Genomic DNA, 17,524 nt, shown 5'->3' on the forward strand with positions numbered 1-17,524 from the left:
TGTTCAATGAAATAGAAGCTTGTAAAGCTTTGGTGCTTAAATAACATTTAACATGAGCACCTAACAGCAAAAAGTGAGCTAATCTCCAAGGTTCCAAGGCCTGCTTTCATGGAGCTGATGTTTTACTGAGGAGACATATAGTAAACAACCAACCAAATGAGAGAAAATCATTCAAAGCTAAAATCTACACTGAGAGAAAAATTACACAGAATTGTATTACAGAAAACAATGGAAGATCTACTTAGATGACACAGTCATAAAAGCCTTCTCAGATGAAGGGACATTAATGCTCAAATTCCAAGGAAGGGAAAAATCCATCACTGCAAAGAGCTCAAGAAAGAACATCTCAGGAAGCAGGAGTAGCAGGCATGAGAGCCTAGAGAAAGAAAGAATTTAAGATGCTGATGAACCGAAGCTGTGATATAAATGAGAACATGCTCTCTGTTTAAACACTGCCTCACAGCTCCTCTTCCAATCCTAAATGAAAACAGTTAGGACCAACATGAGCTCTACAATCTGATATGATTTTTGTCACATGGGATATAATATCGGGGGCTTCCCTGGAGACTAAGCAGTAAAGAAGTCCCCTACCAATGCAGAAGATGAGGGTTCGATCCCTGGGTCGGGAAGATCCCCTGGAGAAGGAAATGGCAATTCACTCCAGTATCCTGGCCTACAGAATCCCACGGACAGAGGAGCCTGGTGAGCTGCATGCAGTCCAAGGGGCTGCAAAGAGTCAGACATGACAGAGCAACTAAACAACAACAAATTCCCAGTTATTTTCAAAGAAAATATACATCATATGGTGAATTGGCACTGATGATTAAGTGGGCCTGAACATTTCTGCAGACTGATAAATCTTAAGAAAACAGTGCTCCCATTAAAAAAAATTATTATTATTAAAAGGATGGCATCACAATTAATAAAACAGGTTATTTTTATACAAAGGAACATTTTACACAAAAACACATTTTAAATTTTCAAACAAAACAGGGAAATGGAAAATTTTCAAAAACTGGCATTCTTACAGAGATGATACTCTAATAATGAAAATGTTTCATTTTGAAAAACAGGAAGAGAACAATCAAATTTTCGTACTCAACATCTGTGTATAATGTCTTATGGAATGATATGACTAGGATAATCTTGAACTTTTCACTCATCATGTTATAACCTACTGCAGACCTGTTAGATTCTATTAGGTATACATTCATTCACTCCACAAATATATTTTAGTGCCAACAATGTGTCAGGTAATGAAGGACTGAAAAATAAATGGAAGGGTCCTGACCCCAAGAAGAATACATTCCGTGAGAAAAAGATGCCTCATCCAAGTATATACAGAATGTCAGATAATTAGAAATACTCTGAAAAAAATAAAAGAAGATGTGGTAACTGGTATTGAGAAGCCAAAGAAGATGGATTCATTTTGCCTTCAAACTCTGTTTTCCACACTGTCCATGTTCTCAGTTTAATTTCCAATAATCAACTGTAGATTCTATCCTCTGTTCCAAAGTCCAAGATAACTGCCTATAAACGAAGACCTTAGGCAGAAGAGAACACAACATTTCCCATCCCCTGGCCACAATTTACATCTGCAATCTATGTCCATATGAACAAACCACACACTCAAAGGGTCTCTCTGTTGTATAACACCCCATGTTCATTCTTTAAGCTTTAAAGTATTAAATCCTTTGCTTAAAATGTCCTATCTTCTTTCAAAAAGCTTGCTCCAAAATGACCCCCCTTCAGAAGCCACTTCAAATCCCTACAGTTTCTCAGCTACCATGCAACACTATTTATTTTTTATGTACATATTGTTCTGTTTATTCATATTATGTTTATGCATTGATTATTTGGTGGCTAACACCTAGTCCAGAATAGGCATTTAAGGTTTGATGATGAATAATATAATTTCCTAAAGAGTCTGTGTATATTTACAATACACACACAACCCCACACACCCTAAGTAACTCTAAATTAGAGATTGTGAATTCTGGACAGTCTGACTAAAAGCCTACTTAGTCAGATTTATGTCACAGATCAATGTCCCCTTTTGAGGTCCATCTGCTTCACTGTACTTTAGAATGAATAAAAGAAATAACTTACACCTATATGCCATCACAAATATGTGCTATTCAAAGGAATAATGGTCTTGACTTGAAAGATTATAATGACTAAAACATCTCCTAATATCATGTTCCTAATATCAATTCCACATGCAATACAGAATGTACATCTTAATCATCAATGATATGTATTCAGTGTTTTCCTGTGTCCTGCAAATGATTAAAAAGTATACATCAGTCTCCACCTCTAAGATGCTTGTTAGGGAACAGAATAGACACACACTAACATATAAATGAGACACATATACTGAAAAAACTGCAGACTGCAGGGGCTACACAGCACATAAAGAAGGAAATCACAGTGAGATAGAGCAGCTGGACAAAAGTGTGAATGTCAACATATTCAGGAAAGAATGGGAGGGCTAAAATGATAGTAAGCAAAGAAGGACAGGGAGAGGATATTAAGGTAAGAGAAGAATATAAACAAAGACTACCCAGTCTGAAATGTGTATTATGTAATTAAATAATAGAATATTAAGTTTCATGTCAGAAAATAGGAAAGAAGAAACTGATACCTTTCTTCCAATAGAAAGATAAATAAGATCTTAACTTTATTCTGTAAATAGTGAACAGCTACTGAGTGTTTTAAAAGAAGTAGATTATGTAAAATACTGATTAAAAAAGCTGTAATTGGCATCAGAGGGCATAATATATTAGAGAAAGAGAAAATAAATATTTGTAAACCACTTAGAATGTTACTATAATGGTCTAGTTAGGAAAATCTACGAGGCTATTAAAGTGGTATATAAATGAAGATATGACCTATTTCTTACACATTCTCCTTTAGCATCTACCACGCCAAAGCAACCAGCAAAATTTTCTACACATTTTGCTTCTAGTTAGGAATCCATCTGGCTGGAATAAAGAATTCCAGGGGAGCTGAGAAAATTACATTTTTTTCAACACAAATACAATACTTAGTGAAAATTTAATACTGACAAAGTAAATGGGGCTTTCTTCTGTTGAATATAATTTAGTAGCAATAAGACTAGAAATCAGATCTGTCTGTCACAAAAAGTAATTCAATAAGCCTAAGAGAAGTACATATTTCAATGTTGATGATATCTATTTAGAATATAAAGGACTTGGTAGAAGGAATGTGTAAATATTAACATATGTCCAATAACATAAACCCTGTTCTCTAAACTTAACTCCATTATCTCTTATCCCTCCATTTTCCAACTTCTTCATGCGTAAGCCTAATAACAAAGAAGTCACTGGCTTCTTGCAAAGGTTTGTGTCAGCTTAGACTGATGAGCAAAGGCATCAACAGTACTTCTTAGAACCCTACCAACTTCACTGTTTCCTGAAACGGAAGCTGAAAACCGCAAATGCTCCAAGCACTTAAATAAGCACATTTCCAACACTGTTAGCTAAACAGTATTTTCTTCTTTAATAGTTCATAGGAACATTAGAGATGCAACTTCATGAATGGAGGGTACACTATAAATGTTTCTAATCCATTCACATGCAGCCTGAAGAGGGCAGTCGAGTTGTGGCCAAGCATCCAGAAAGGCTTAAGCAGCCACTGCAGGGCACAGATCTGGTAAAGCTCTTCTTTTAAACCTTTCCAATCTTTTATTAAGAAAACAAGAAAAAAAATCACTTAATCCAAATGCTATAACAGTTTATATTATCATCAAGTATTATTAGTTCATCTATAGTTGTATGTACTTAACACAGCTCCCATGATGAATGTACATTTTATCTTTTTATCCCTTCAAGGGATTTTTAAAGAAACATGGTTTCTCTTTTTAAGGATAATCAAACTTCCTATAAAGTAACAGATTTGTATCAAAATCCCAATGTATGCTTTTTACAGTTACATGTTTATTATGAATTATAAAGATTGAAGACAAAAGGAGAAGAGGTGGCAGAGGATGAGATGGTTAGAGAGCATGACTGACTCAATGGAGATGAGTCTGAGCAAACTCCAGAAGACCGTGAAGGACAGGGAAAACTGTGTGCTGCAGTCCATGGGGTCAAAAACAGTTGGACACGACTTACGTGACTGAACAACAACTACTTATATGTTGCATAGATACATCAGAGTATGTCTTCCTAAAACCTCCCATTAATTAATACTGGAGAGGGTAGCCTTTTCCTTCTCCAGGGGATCTCCCTAACCCAGGGATAAAGCCCAGTCTCCCGCATTGCAGGCGGATTCTTTACCTGCTGAGCCACAAGAGAAGCCCAAGAATACTGGAGTCGGTAGCCTATTCCTTCTTCAGCAGATCTTCCCGACCCAGGAATCAAACCAGGGTCTCCTGCATTGCAGGCAGATTCTTTACTAACTGAGCTATCAGGGAAGCCCCAATTAATCTCTATGGATGATAACATATATAGAGAGAAAGCTGGTATGAGCAGAACCACCTACTACTTACAGTTCTGGTATCCTAAAGAGAAAAAACTGGTAAACAACATGCTGCACAAAGATTTCAACAGTGACTTTTCTCTGGTTGTGCCACACATATTCAGGATACTACTTAATATATGGAACCTATTAAATAGACCCAACGCCTCTGAAGGGCTGAAGATTCACTACCATTTTGTAACTGGCTCTGTACAGTTCACTACTTCTATGATAAAGATGTTGTGTCCATTACGCTATGTTTTCTGTGCATATTTTTTCCTTAGAAAACTATTCTAACATAAATATATTATTCCAACATATATCTTACAGCAAAAATGTATATGGACATAAGAGATACTAAAGTGTATATAACATGCACATACAACTCAGTTTATGAGTCAGCAGAATTTTTGTTCTCAAGAAAAATGGTAACACGAACATACAAGAAAGTGTAAAGATTGTATGCTAAGAAAACTGACACATAAGGTAGGTAAAAGAAGAAAGGAATGCACAGAGATTAAGTCCTCTCCATAATTTGTTTTCAGAGATCATACTGGCGTTGAAACTCTGCAACTATTTTATAAATATGCAAAGAGAGACCAAATGACCAAATACATGATATTGGTGGGATCCAGGGTTTCAATTTGGAGAAAGCAGATAAAACTCAGAATGAGGAAAAACCCTACAGTGTTAGCTTGGAAGAGGAGATATCCAATTAAAGTCCTAAGTTATATGTCTTTATTAATTTATATACACATACATATGTACATACATCTCAGCTCTTATTAAAAGGTCTGAAAACAATGATACTATCTCAACAGTAAACAGTGTAACTTACCCAGGTGTTGCTTTCCAAACATTGTTTCCTACAAAGAAGGAAGGACTCCTCAAAAAAAGAAATGCTTCTTTCAGTTCCATGAATAAGTATAAAGTAGGCTTAGAATATTTTACTGTGCCAGAAATCAAAGACATGGCATTCAATGACATGGGAGTTGGTTTCCACTGGAAATTTAGGGCAACTTGAAGAGTAAAAAAGAATAATCACAGTAATGGGTTAATGAATAAACAAGAATCTTTGAGTAGAGATACTCCCAAGGGGAAAATGGAAGAAGGAAGAGCTCTCCTTTATAGATAAATACTAACTAATTAACGTAGATGCAAGAAAGAATGTTCAAAATCACCCCTTCACAATCATCAATGAAATACCATATTCAGGCAGAGATGATCAATGGATGTTATAATCGTTGAGTAAAAGTACCAAGAAATAGGATAGTCACATAATTTCGAAGTATTCCCCCCTCTTAACCTATTCACCTCCCGCTAACACTTATTACCAGGGCAGGATATACTTGTACAACAGAAAGATGCAGAGATCCCCACCACAATCAAGTAATCGATTTCACCTTCGCTATCTGAAAGAACTAACATTATATCTAGTGAAAGCTATTGTTTTTCCAGTAGTCATGTATGGATGTGAGAGTTCGACTATAAAGACAGCTGAGCACTGAAGAATTGATGCTTTTGAACTATGGTGTTGGAGAAGACTCTTGAGAGTCCCTTGGACTGCAAGGAGATCCAACCAGTCCATCCTAAAGGAGATCAGTCCTGGGTGTTCATTGGAGGGACTGATGCTGAAGCTGAAACTCCAATACTTTTGATGCTAGGAAAGACTGAAGGCGGGAAGAGAAGGGATGACAGGGGATGAGATGGCTGGATGGCATCACCAACTCAACTGACATGAGTCTGAACAAGCTCCGGGAGTCAGTGATGGACAGGGAGGCCTGGTGTGCTGCAGTCCATGGGGTTGCAAAGAGTTGGACACGACTGAGCGACTGAATTGAAGTCAACATTATATGCCTCCTGATACAATGCAGTAAGAAGTACACAGATAATTGCTATAGTACTCGTGTAAAAATTAGTCAATGAATTTAATCATGAGGAAACAATCAAGCAAATCCAGATCATGAAACAATATACAAGGCAAGTTGTCTGCATTCCTTAAAAAAAAAAAGCAGACTATATCACTGAACTAATGTCAACTCATTTAAAAATGATGTTATTCTGATTATATAAGAATGTTATATTAAAATATACAAACTTAAATATTTAGTGGTGATATTTCATGATGTCTATATTTAATGGTATGTGACTCATCTGCTTCAAGATGGTGGAGGAATAGGACGGGGAGACCACTTTCTCCCCCATAAATTAATCAAAAATCATTTGAATTCTGAGCAACTTCCACAAAACAACTTCTGAACACTAGCAGAGGACACCAAGCACCCAGAAAGGCAGCCCATTCTCTTCTAAAGGAGGTAGGACAAAATATAAAAGACAAAAAGAGAGACAAAAAAGTTAGGGACAGAAACCTATCCTAGGGAGGGAGTAGTGAATGAGAAGTTTCTACACAGTAGGAAACCCTCCCACAGCGGGGTATGTGGGGGAATACAACCCTAACCGCAACTGTGGAAAAGAGAACTTTCCGGCCAAAGGCTCTAACATAACAACCTAATGCTCAGCCTGGCCCACTCACAGAACAAAGGACAGAGCAGACACCCAGGGAGAGCTACCACTGCAGACAGGCCCCGCCCCTCCCAGAGGCGGAGAGGCAGAGAGCCTGAAGAACTCCGACAGAGGCTCCTGACACTGTACAGCAAGCAGTAATCAACACCATCCCCAAGAAAAAGAAATGGAAAGAAGCAAAATGGTTGTCTGAGGAGCCCTTACAAATTGCTGAGAAAAGAAGGGAAGCAAAAGGCAAAGGAGAAAAAAAAGATATGCCCATTTGAATGCAGAATTCCAAAGAACAGTAAGGAGAGATAAGAAAGCCTTCCTCAGAGATCAATGCAAAGAAATAGAGGAAAACAACAGAATGGGAAAGAGATCTCTTCAAGAAAATTAAGAGATACCAAGGGAACATTTCATGCAAAGACGAGCACAATAAAGGACAGAAATGGTATGGACCTAACAGAAGCAGAAGATATTAAGAAGGGGTGGCAAGAACACACCGAACTATACAAAAAAAACCTTCATGACCCAGATAACCAGGATGGTATGAACACTCACCTAGAGCCAGACACCCTGGAATATGAAGTCAAGTGGGCCTTAGGAAGCATCACTACAAACACAGTTAGTGGAGGTGATGGAATTCCAGTTGAGCTACTTTAAATCAGATGATGCTGTGAAAATGCTTTCAAGTGAAAGTGAAAGAAGGTGAAAGTCGCTCAGTCCTGTCCAACTCTTTGTGACCCCATGGAATTCTCCAGGACAGAATACTGGAGTGGACATCCTTTCCCTTCATTCCCTTCTCCAGTGGATCTTCCCATCCCAGGAATTGAACCAGGGTCTCCTGCATTGCAGGCAGATTATTTACCAATTCAGCTATCAGGGAAGCCCAATATGCCAGCAATATGCAGCCCAATACGCTGCATTCACTATGCCAGCAAATCTGGAAAACTCAGCAGTGGTCACAGGACTGGAAAAGGTCAGTATTCACTCCAATCCCAGAGAAAGGCAATGCCAAAGAATGTAAAGTACCACACAATCGCACTCATCTCACACGCTAGCAAAGTAATGCTCAAAATTCTCCAAGCCAGGCTTCAACAGCATGTGAACCATGAACTTCCAGATGTTCAAGTTGGATTTAGAAAAGTCAGAGGAACCAGAGATCAAACTGTCAACACCCACTGGATCACCGAATAAGCAAGAGAGTTCCAGAAAACCATCTACTTTTGCTTTATTGACTATGCCAAAGACTCTGACTGTGTATATCACAACAAACTGCGGAAAATTCTTAAAGAGATAGGAATACCAGACGACCTGACCTGCCTCCTGAGAAATCTGTATGCAGGTCAAGAAGCAACAGTTAGAACTGGACATGGTACAACAGACTGATTCCAAATTGGGAAAGGAGAATGTCAAGGCTGTATACTGTCACCCTGATTATTTAACTTATATGCAGAGTACATCAATGCAAAATGCAGGGCTGGATGAAGCACAAGCTGGAATCAAGAGTGCCAGGAGAAATATCAATAATCTCAGACATGCAGATGACACCACGCTTATGGTAGAAAGTGAAGAAGAGCTAAAGAGCCTCTTGATGAAAGTGAAGAAAACTAAGATCACGGCATCTGGTCCCATGACTTCATAGCAAATAGATGGGGAAACAATGGAAACAGTGACAGACTTTATTTTGGGGGGTTCCAAAATCACTGCAGATGGTGACTGCAACCATGAAACTAAAAGATGCTTGCTCTGTAGAAGAAAAGCTGGCCAACCTAGACAGCATATTAAAGCAGAGACATTACTTTGTCAACAAAGGTCCATCAAGTCAAAGTTATGGTTTTTCCAGTGGTCATGTATGGATGTGAGAGTTGGACTATGACAGCTGAGTGCCGAAGAATTGATGCTTTTGAATTGTGGTGCTGGAGAAGACGAGAGTCCCTTGGACTGCAAGGAGATCCAACCAGTTCATCCTAAAGGAAATCAGTCCTGAATATTCAATGGAAGGACTGATGTTGAAGCTGAAACTCCAATACTTTGGCCACCTCATGCAAAGAACTGACTCATTTGAAAAGACCCTAATGCTGGGAAAGATTGAAGGCAGGAGGAGAAGGGGACGACAGAGGATGAGATGGCTGGATGGCATCATCGAAGCGATGGACATGAGTTTGAGTAGGCTCTGGGAGTTGGTGATGGACAGGGAAGCCTGGCGTGCTGCAGTCCATGGGGTCACAGAGTCAGACACGACTGAGCGACTGACCTGACTGACTAACTGATTTTTTGCCTATACTTAAAAGACTGAACAGAGAAACACAAAGAACATCTCTCATCACCCTGTTCTACAAGGGTTAAGTTGTAACCACTGCAGTCACCCACTGACACTACCACCCAGAGAAATTCAGGATGAAAAATGCCCAGGAGCCCTGTGCTTTGGATAAACAGGCCCATAGGTAGTTAGACCACTTAAATTCAGGAAGAATTTCAATGACCATATTCTTGCATCTTCCCAGAAGCAGAAAAGCACTAAATCATTAACTTGAGATATCTGTTCTTTGGGATGAGCAGTAATCTTTTACCAAGATGTGTGCCTCACTGCATGCATTTCCTAGCTAAAACATACATTCACTGGTTCCTACACTATCTTTTCAGAGCAGCTTCTCAGGATTGAGTGGCTCTCTCCCAGGGTATAAAACTTATAATTCATACAACTCCTGTGTGTCTTCCTTTAAGTCAATGAGCAAAATCAAATGTGACAAAATATTAAAATTATGAATCTTAGTAAAGGGTAGACTGGTGTCTTTGTATTAATACTATTGTTTCAACTTTCTATAGCTTTCAAATTATGGATGACTAAAACTGGGCTTTATATACAAATAATACAGAAAACAGAACTCAGAGAGTGCTACAATGTCACACAGATAACGAAAGTTCATGAAAACATTCACCTATTCATTGTAAAATAGTTGGAATTAGCCAACCTGGGGAAGAGACATCTAGGAAGAAATCTAGTACAATGACAATGAAGTTATACCATATGCCTTAGACATTAAAAAATAAACTAGACAGACCTCAACAATAACCCTAGAACGTCATTTATATTAAACTGCTTATGGATTCAATCAAGTCTGAAACAGTCCTCACATATTAGACAAGCCAGGCAAGAATGTGTGAATGGCATGAGAGTTTGATAGTCTTTGACAATGTGAAATACTTTGTCCAGGTAGCCAGGAATATTTGAAAAACCTAAGAGTTAAGGTCATAGAGAAGTATTATCTAAGGACTAGAAGAAACAACAAGGGTTGCAGACCCAAAGCCATTTAGAAAGCACTTACAAGTGCAGTAAGTGATGCAGAAGGTGATTTTATCTGTCGATAAACACAACTCTCACCTTACGCGCCGCCCTTAGATTAGAATTTCCTAAGAAATGTGACTTCATTGTAGTGAAACAGAAGGCTGATGAGCTCTTCCACTTGATGTGGGCTAGCTGGCTTCAACTCACCAGTCCTTCTTTGAAATGCTAACCTGAATGAAAGCTTTTCCTGATCTAATGAGCTTAAGAAATGCTGGCTTATGGATCCCTGCCCTAAAAGACAAATAATCTTAGTTGGGAATGCAAAAGCCAAATGCAAATTACAGTTCACAGGATAAAAGCAATGATGAATATGTACACTTAAGGAAAGCATTAAATTTACTAACTCAGGAGTCACAAATCCCAACCCTGACAGGTATTAGCTCTGTGACTTTGGGAAAATTGTATAACCTCTCAGCCTAGACAGGCACATCTAAAGAAATGATTTTTTTTTAACTCTTACCATGTAGAGTAGTGAGAATGCCATGAGATATTACATATATTGACAACTTAACCTAGGACTGCCCTAATAATTTATACATAGTAAATAATTTTATTTATTTAGAGAAGGGAAGACATTGGTTAATGTCTTTATTAACCAATTAACTAACCAATTAACTGGTTAGTTAATATTTATCAATGCAATAATTTATTCTCCCTCATCTTTAAAATATCTTTGCAATTACTAATTATATCATCTTTTATTTGACATTCAACAATATATTAATTTCCAGTATTACCAGCCTTTGATGATATGTGTACCCAGATTGATTCCATATGTACTTTTTTGATTTTCCATCACCAGAATGTTTTTCCTTACCCCTACTGAACCATAGTAATAACCTTGGAAGAAGATATTTTGTTCTTAGAATTTTTAGTGAATTCTTGGAAAGATGAGTAACTGTGTAGTAGAATACATCTAAAAGATTTAGCAATTACGGAGAATATTCCTCACAGTACAATCTGATGAAGGAAGTTTGGAGTTAACACTTACAGGAAGTGAGAATTGTATTGAGTAGTAGTCTTAATTAACAACTTTATTTGGTGAAGGAGGTTGATGTTCCCACTGAAGAAGGTGAGAATTGAATTCTGAGATTTGTGAATAAACTGACTGTGTGAAAGAAGAGCAGAGTGATTTGCTAAGAGGGCTTACAAGGAAGCCAATAGCTCATTCACCAGCCTTTCAGCAAAGAAAAGCAACTGGAGAATCTCAGTGTGTTAGCTCTAGAAGAAAATTTCACTTTTTCTTAAAACAAAAAAAGCACAGAAGTCTCACAAAGGAAAAGCACTAATCCTTTAAAATTACAGTTATTAATATTTCAATGATTCTATAGATTATAAAAAAATACAGCAGTTACAGCAGTATTACAAGATGGTTCCAAATTACACTGACACACAGAAGTACCCAGAATTCATGTATTTTTTTTTAATTAAAAAAAAAAATTGCTCTTGATGGAGTGCCTTGCTCAATGAATCTACAACTCCCTCTGAGGCTTAATTTATTAACACAAAATATAATCTGAATACTTGTTCTTGAAATTTTTTCTTTGAAACCCCTCTTTATCTTTTCATCTTAGTTGTCCCCTTGAGCTGTCTCTGATGCACTCTGTTGGTATAGGCCACAGTTGGTACTCTCCTGGCTCAATGACAGTAGATCTCAAACCACTTTTTGACCAGAATTATTTAACAAATTCTCCTTTTAAATTTGCAATATTCTATAAATCTAACATCCTCATCCAACATATTCCAAGGCATCCCTCTTTCAGCTCACTTACTGTTTCTTCCCTCCAGTTCCACTAAAATCCTGAGTTATTTCAATATGCATGTGTATAGTGTACAAATGACCTCAGCCTTATCACTCATAAACCTTCTCTATTACATCAACAATCATTTACACTATACGTCAGCAATTTGCTTATTTATTAAATCAACCCTTTACAACCTCCTAATTTTCAACTCCATCCCCCTTTCACACAAAACCTCATATGAAAATCTATAAAATAGATAACTAATGAGATAGCAAAGTACGCATGCTCTGTGGTGACAAATAGGGAATATATATGTATATATGTATGTATGTATGTATGTACCTATAGCTGATTCACTGTGCTGTACAGTAGAAACTAATGCAACATGTAAAGTAACTAAGCACCAAATTAAAGAAAAGAAAGAAAGAAAATCTAGCTTAATTGTATCACACCTAGTTTATCAACTGTCCCATGGCTTCTCTGACCCCCTATCCAACTTCTAACTCACATTTATACATTTCAAATATACTCTCGTTAGCACTGTCAGAATATTTGCCTAGCCCACTTCATAGAATAAAGCAAACAGCTTTGTCCCTACAGAAGATGCTCTTGCTCCTAAATTGCCGAGTACTGGGGAAGAAAATCATTTTATTCCAGAGATTCTTCACTAAAAATTTGAGTATTCTAGTTTCATCAAGGATCCGTGTCAATGCCATATGGTCATTCCAATTAGTTAAGCCTCTTACTCCCATTTGTCCTCAATGAAATTAAATTTTTAAAAGCTATGGATCATTAAACTGCTTCTCACCTTCCCTTTCTCTATCCTAGCTGCACACTAGGATTACCTAGAGCATTTTTAAATGTCCTCCCCACCAAAAAACAAATCAAAATATCTGGGCATAGGAACCACATATCTACTCTATACTTTTTATTTGCCTCTAAAGCTTCACCTGTTCTTTCTTCTCTAACAACTTCCCCCTCTTTCTAACCTCTGAAATGACTTTTACTAATAACTTCAATCTTTTTTCTCTGATAAATCTAAAACTACTCTAAAATTTAAAAGTTTATTACAAAACAGGCTGTAAGAAACAACTAAATACAGGTTATTTTGAGCTAAGCATCATTAAAAAATTGAGGGTCCATATTTAACAATTTAACAACATAATGCATTAAGTCAACTATTATCTACAGGATATACCATTTACATTATGTTGTGGTTTATGTTATCAAATAACATACAATTATATGTAACTGTGAAATAAATACTTGGATAATAAAATCTTTCTAGATTGTTGTTATTTAGTCATTATGTCCAACTCTATGACCCCATGGACTGACTGTAGCCAGCCAGGCTCCTCTGTCCATGGAATTCTCTAGGCAAGAATACTGGAGTGGGTCGCCATTTCTTTCTCCAGGGGATCTTAGTGACCCAGGGATCGAACCTCCGTCTCCTGAATTGCAGGTGGAGTCTTTCCCACTGAGTCAACTGGTAAGCCCTTTCTAGATTACAGTCGCAAAAATATAATAATTAAATAGATCTCTTCATAATAATGAATACAGAAAATCAATATATTCAGTTTTTAGAACCAAAGAAATGATTTCCCTAAATTATATATGGTATTGCAGGGTGCCAGAGGATAGTCTGAATTTTTGTGGAATTTGAACTGTTCTACTAAATGCCAATTAAGATGTATTTTTGCTTCACAAGGGCTATTCAGCATCCCGTAGATGAACATAAACATACCCTGTTCTTAAGTGCTGGCCCAATGTTGACAAATGTTAATGTTCACTTAAGTACTGGTCTTCAAATTGGTAGGAAGGGGACTCAGAATTATCTGAAATGCTGTTTTTCAAAATAGTTTGCTCATCATCTTTTTAACCTACCTTGACCTTTCTCAACATACACTCATTACTAGACTGTGATGAAATCTTTCATAAAAATTTCAGAACACTGAAATTCCCTTTCTGCAAGCTAGTCCGACAGAAACTGATTAGTTTTTTTCCACTGGCTCATGTTACTAATGATTTTGTTTTCCACTAAAGTTCAAAATGGTTTAGAAATCTAAATAAAGTCTACATATAAATACACAATGTGAACAGTCTGAATGTGGAGTCACCACATAAAAAGTGTTTGTTCTTGAAAAACATTCATCCAAGAAGAAACAGAAAAACTGAATTATCCTTAACAACTGAGAAAATGGAATATGTAATTTAAGAACTCCAGGTCAAGACAATTCTACTGGAGAATTTGATCAAACATTTAAAGAATTAACACAATTTCTAAAACTAATTTCCCAAATTACTTCTAGAAAATAAATGAGGGAACATTTCCCAATGTATTTTACGAAGTATTACCATCATACCAAAACTAGACAGAGACAGTATGAGTAATGAAAAATATAAACTAACGTCTGACATGAACTTAAAATATAAAAGTCTTCAACAAAATATCAGCAAATTCAATTCAGCAATACTAAAAAAGAATATAACAATCAAGCGGGATATATTAGAAAATGCAAAGTTGATTCAACAGCTGAAAATCAACCAATGTAATCTACCAGAGTGTTAGTCACTCAGTCGTGTACGACTCTTTGCAACCCCATAGAGTGTAGCCAGCCAGGCTCCTCTGTCCATGTAATTCTCCAAGCAAAGAATACTGAAATGAGTAGCCATTCCCTTCTACACGGCATCTTCCCAACCCAGGGATCAAATCCAGGTATCCTGCATTACAGGCAGATTTTTTACCATCTGAGCCACTAGGGAAGCCCATGTAATCTACCATATGAACAACCTAAAGAAGAAAAATCCTATCAATTAACTTCCCCAAATTAGGCAAAATTCAATACCCATTCATGACAAAAGCTCTCAAAAAACTAGTAAAGAACACTCTCAATTATAAAGAATATTAGTAAAAATCTAACAGCTAATAACATAACAAGTGATGAAAGACTGAATGCTTTCTCCCGGAGATCAGATAAAAATGTAAAACATAAAATTTTTAAAACTTTTCGAAAAACACATAAGAGGGAAAAAAAATAAAACTGGTGATTGAGAGCTAGGCAAAGAGTTCAATTTGACAAGACAAGTAAGATCTGTAAAAGATAAACTGAAAAATTGGACTCACTAAATTGAAATCTGCAAAAGATCGTGTTATGAGGATGAAAAGACAAGCCACAGACTAGGAGGAAATATTTAAGGACCACGTCTTGGCCTGGAGAATCCCCATGGACAGAGGAGCCTGGAGGACTACAGCCCACGGGGTCACAGAGTCGGAGATGACTGAGCAACTAAGCGCAGTACAGAAGACACGAACAGACACTTTGGTAAAGAGGTGATACACAGATGACAAAAAGGTAAATGAGAAGATGTTCAGCACCATTACATCAGTGAGACGCAAAATAAAACCCCAAAATAAAACTACATACCCATGGAATGGCTAAAATAAAACAATGACAACACTGATGCTGGTAAGGATATGGAAAAACTAGGCCCTTCACACACTGCTGCTAAGAATGTAAATGACACAGCCACGTTGGAAAACATTTTGGCATGTAACTCCCATGCAACTCAGCCATCACACACTCTGGCAATTTATCTCAGAGAAATGAAAACTTCAGTGCACACAAACCTGTACAAGAGTGTTCCTAACAGCTGTATTTCTAACAGCCAAAAACTGGAAACAACCCAGGACTCTTTTAGCAGATGGGTGGTTAAACAAACTGCAGCACATCCACACCACAGGATATTGCTGTTGTTTAGTCAGTAAGTCGTGTCCGACTCCTGAGACCCCACGGACTGCAGCCCACCAGGCTCCTCTGTCCACAGGATTTCCCAGGCAAGAACACTCGAGTGGGTTGCCATTTGCTTCTCCAGGGGATCTCCCTAACCCAGGGATTAAGTCCATGTCTCCTGCACTGGCAGACAAATTCCTTACCACTGAGCCACCAGGGAAGCCCACCATAGGATATTACTCAGTAACAAAAACAATGAAGTGCTGATAAAAGCAACAACTTGGACAGATTTTGAAGGAGTTAAAAGTAAAAAAACAAAAAGCCAAATCCAAAAGGTCATGTGTTGTATGATTCCAGTTACATAACAGTCTTGAAAGGATGAAATTATAGAAATGGAGAATAAATTCAGAAGGTGGGGGGATGGGGTGCGTGTGGCAATAAAGGGCACCAGAAGGGAGACTTATTGTGAAGAACTGCTCTGCATCTTGACTGTATCAATACCAATCCTGCTTGTGAAACAGTGCTATTGCTTCAAAAGATGTTAGCACTGGAGGTCACTGAGTAAACGGTATACAGGATTTCTCTGTATTGTGTCTTAAAATTGCATGTAAGACTACAACTATCTCAAAATTAAAAGATCTATGTAAAATAAGCACTGTTGTATATATATTTATACTCCTCCAAAACTTTCTTTGGTATGTTCCCACTGAAAAATATTTCATTCATTTCAAATTGTTTACTTCTACATCACAGGAACAAAATTCTCAACACTAGAGGTACTAAAAGGTAAATGGACTTAAGTCCATTAAAATCTTTCTTTTAAACAATGTAAGTTGAGTGTATTTAATCAGGCTACTTCACTGCCCCTGAGATATAAGTTGGTGACCTACAAGGCAATTTTCAAATCGAATTCCATAATATACATAACTACACAGAACATAAAGCCAAAAATCTGTTTTATGATTACTTGTGGATTGGCCTACACAATATAAAAATATTAGCCTATCAAAATCACCTCCCAGAAAACACTAAGTTTGAGCTTACATTTAAATGCACTTAATTACAGCTGACTACAACACTTACACTTAATAAATGTTTCTTTTTTTTTTTTTTTAATGCCCCGTGCAGCATGTGGAATCTTAATTCTTCAACCAGGGATCAAACCCGTGGCGCCCCCTGCATTGGAAGCAGGGAACGTTAACCACCAGACTGCCAGAGAAGCCCAAACCAATGCTTAATTCTATTATAAGCATTTATCTTAACTGTAATAAATACATAATAATATAATAATAGTTAATTTTTTAAATACATACATTACCTGCACACAGAACACTGGCGCTGGGGTTGAAGAGCAGTGAACATAACAATCATTGAATAGTTTCGAGGTGGTGCCTTTATAAATTTTCGGAATTTGTCACCATTCATTCGGAAGACTGAGCGCCTGGAACTCCATTCCATCAGCTGTTCTACTTTCTCGGCTAAAAGATTCTGCAGAAACACAAGGATTTAAATTTACACAGAGTTCAAATCCTTCGGTTTGTACTTTATATTAAAAAAAAAATTGCATGAGGTTATATTTTACCAAAAATTTAATTGCTTTGGTGAATACATACATTGTTAGCTAACCATGTATGGATAAAATATTTCATTTATTTTTTCTAATGACTATAAAAGTTTATTAAAAAGGCATCAAAATAAAACAGACTTTCACT

General features: G+C 37.2%; 1 protein-coding gene across 5 annotated transcripts in view; it reads right to left on the reverse strand.

Annotated features, from left to right (window-relative positions):
* The window catches only part of TUSC3 (tumor suppressor candidate 3), a 216,965-nt gene that overhangs the window by 104,632 nt on the left and 94,809 nt on the right, over window positions 1-17,524 (reverse strand). For all 5 annotated transcript variants that reach the window (XR_010664615.1, XR_010664616.1, XM_065947258.1 and 2 more), the window contains exon 2: window positions 17,131-17,300. Coding sequence is in view for 3 of the 5 variants with exons in the window: in XM_065947258.1 (XP_065803330.1) it covers window positions 17,131-17,300 (170 nt within the window). In the remaining 2 variants the exon portion in view is untranslated. The remainder of the gene's footprint in view (window positions 1-17,130; window positions 17,301-17,524) is intronic.

The sequence above is a fragment of the Muntiacus reevesi genome, chromosome 10, assembly GCF_963930625.1.
Source record: "Muntiacus reevesi chromosome 10, mMunRee1.1, whole genome shotgun sequence".
Lineage (NCBI taxonomy): Eukaryota > Metazoa > Chordata > Mammalia > Artiodactyla > Cervidae > Muntiacus > Muntiacus reevesi.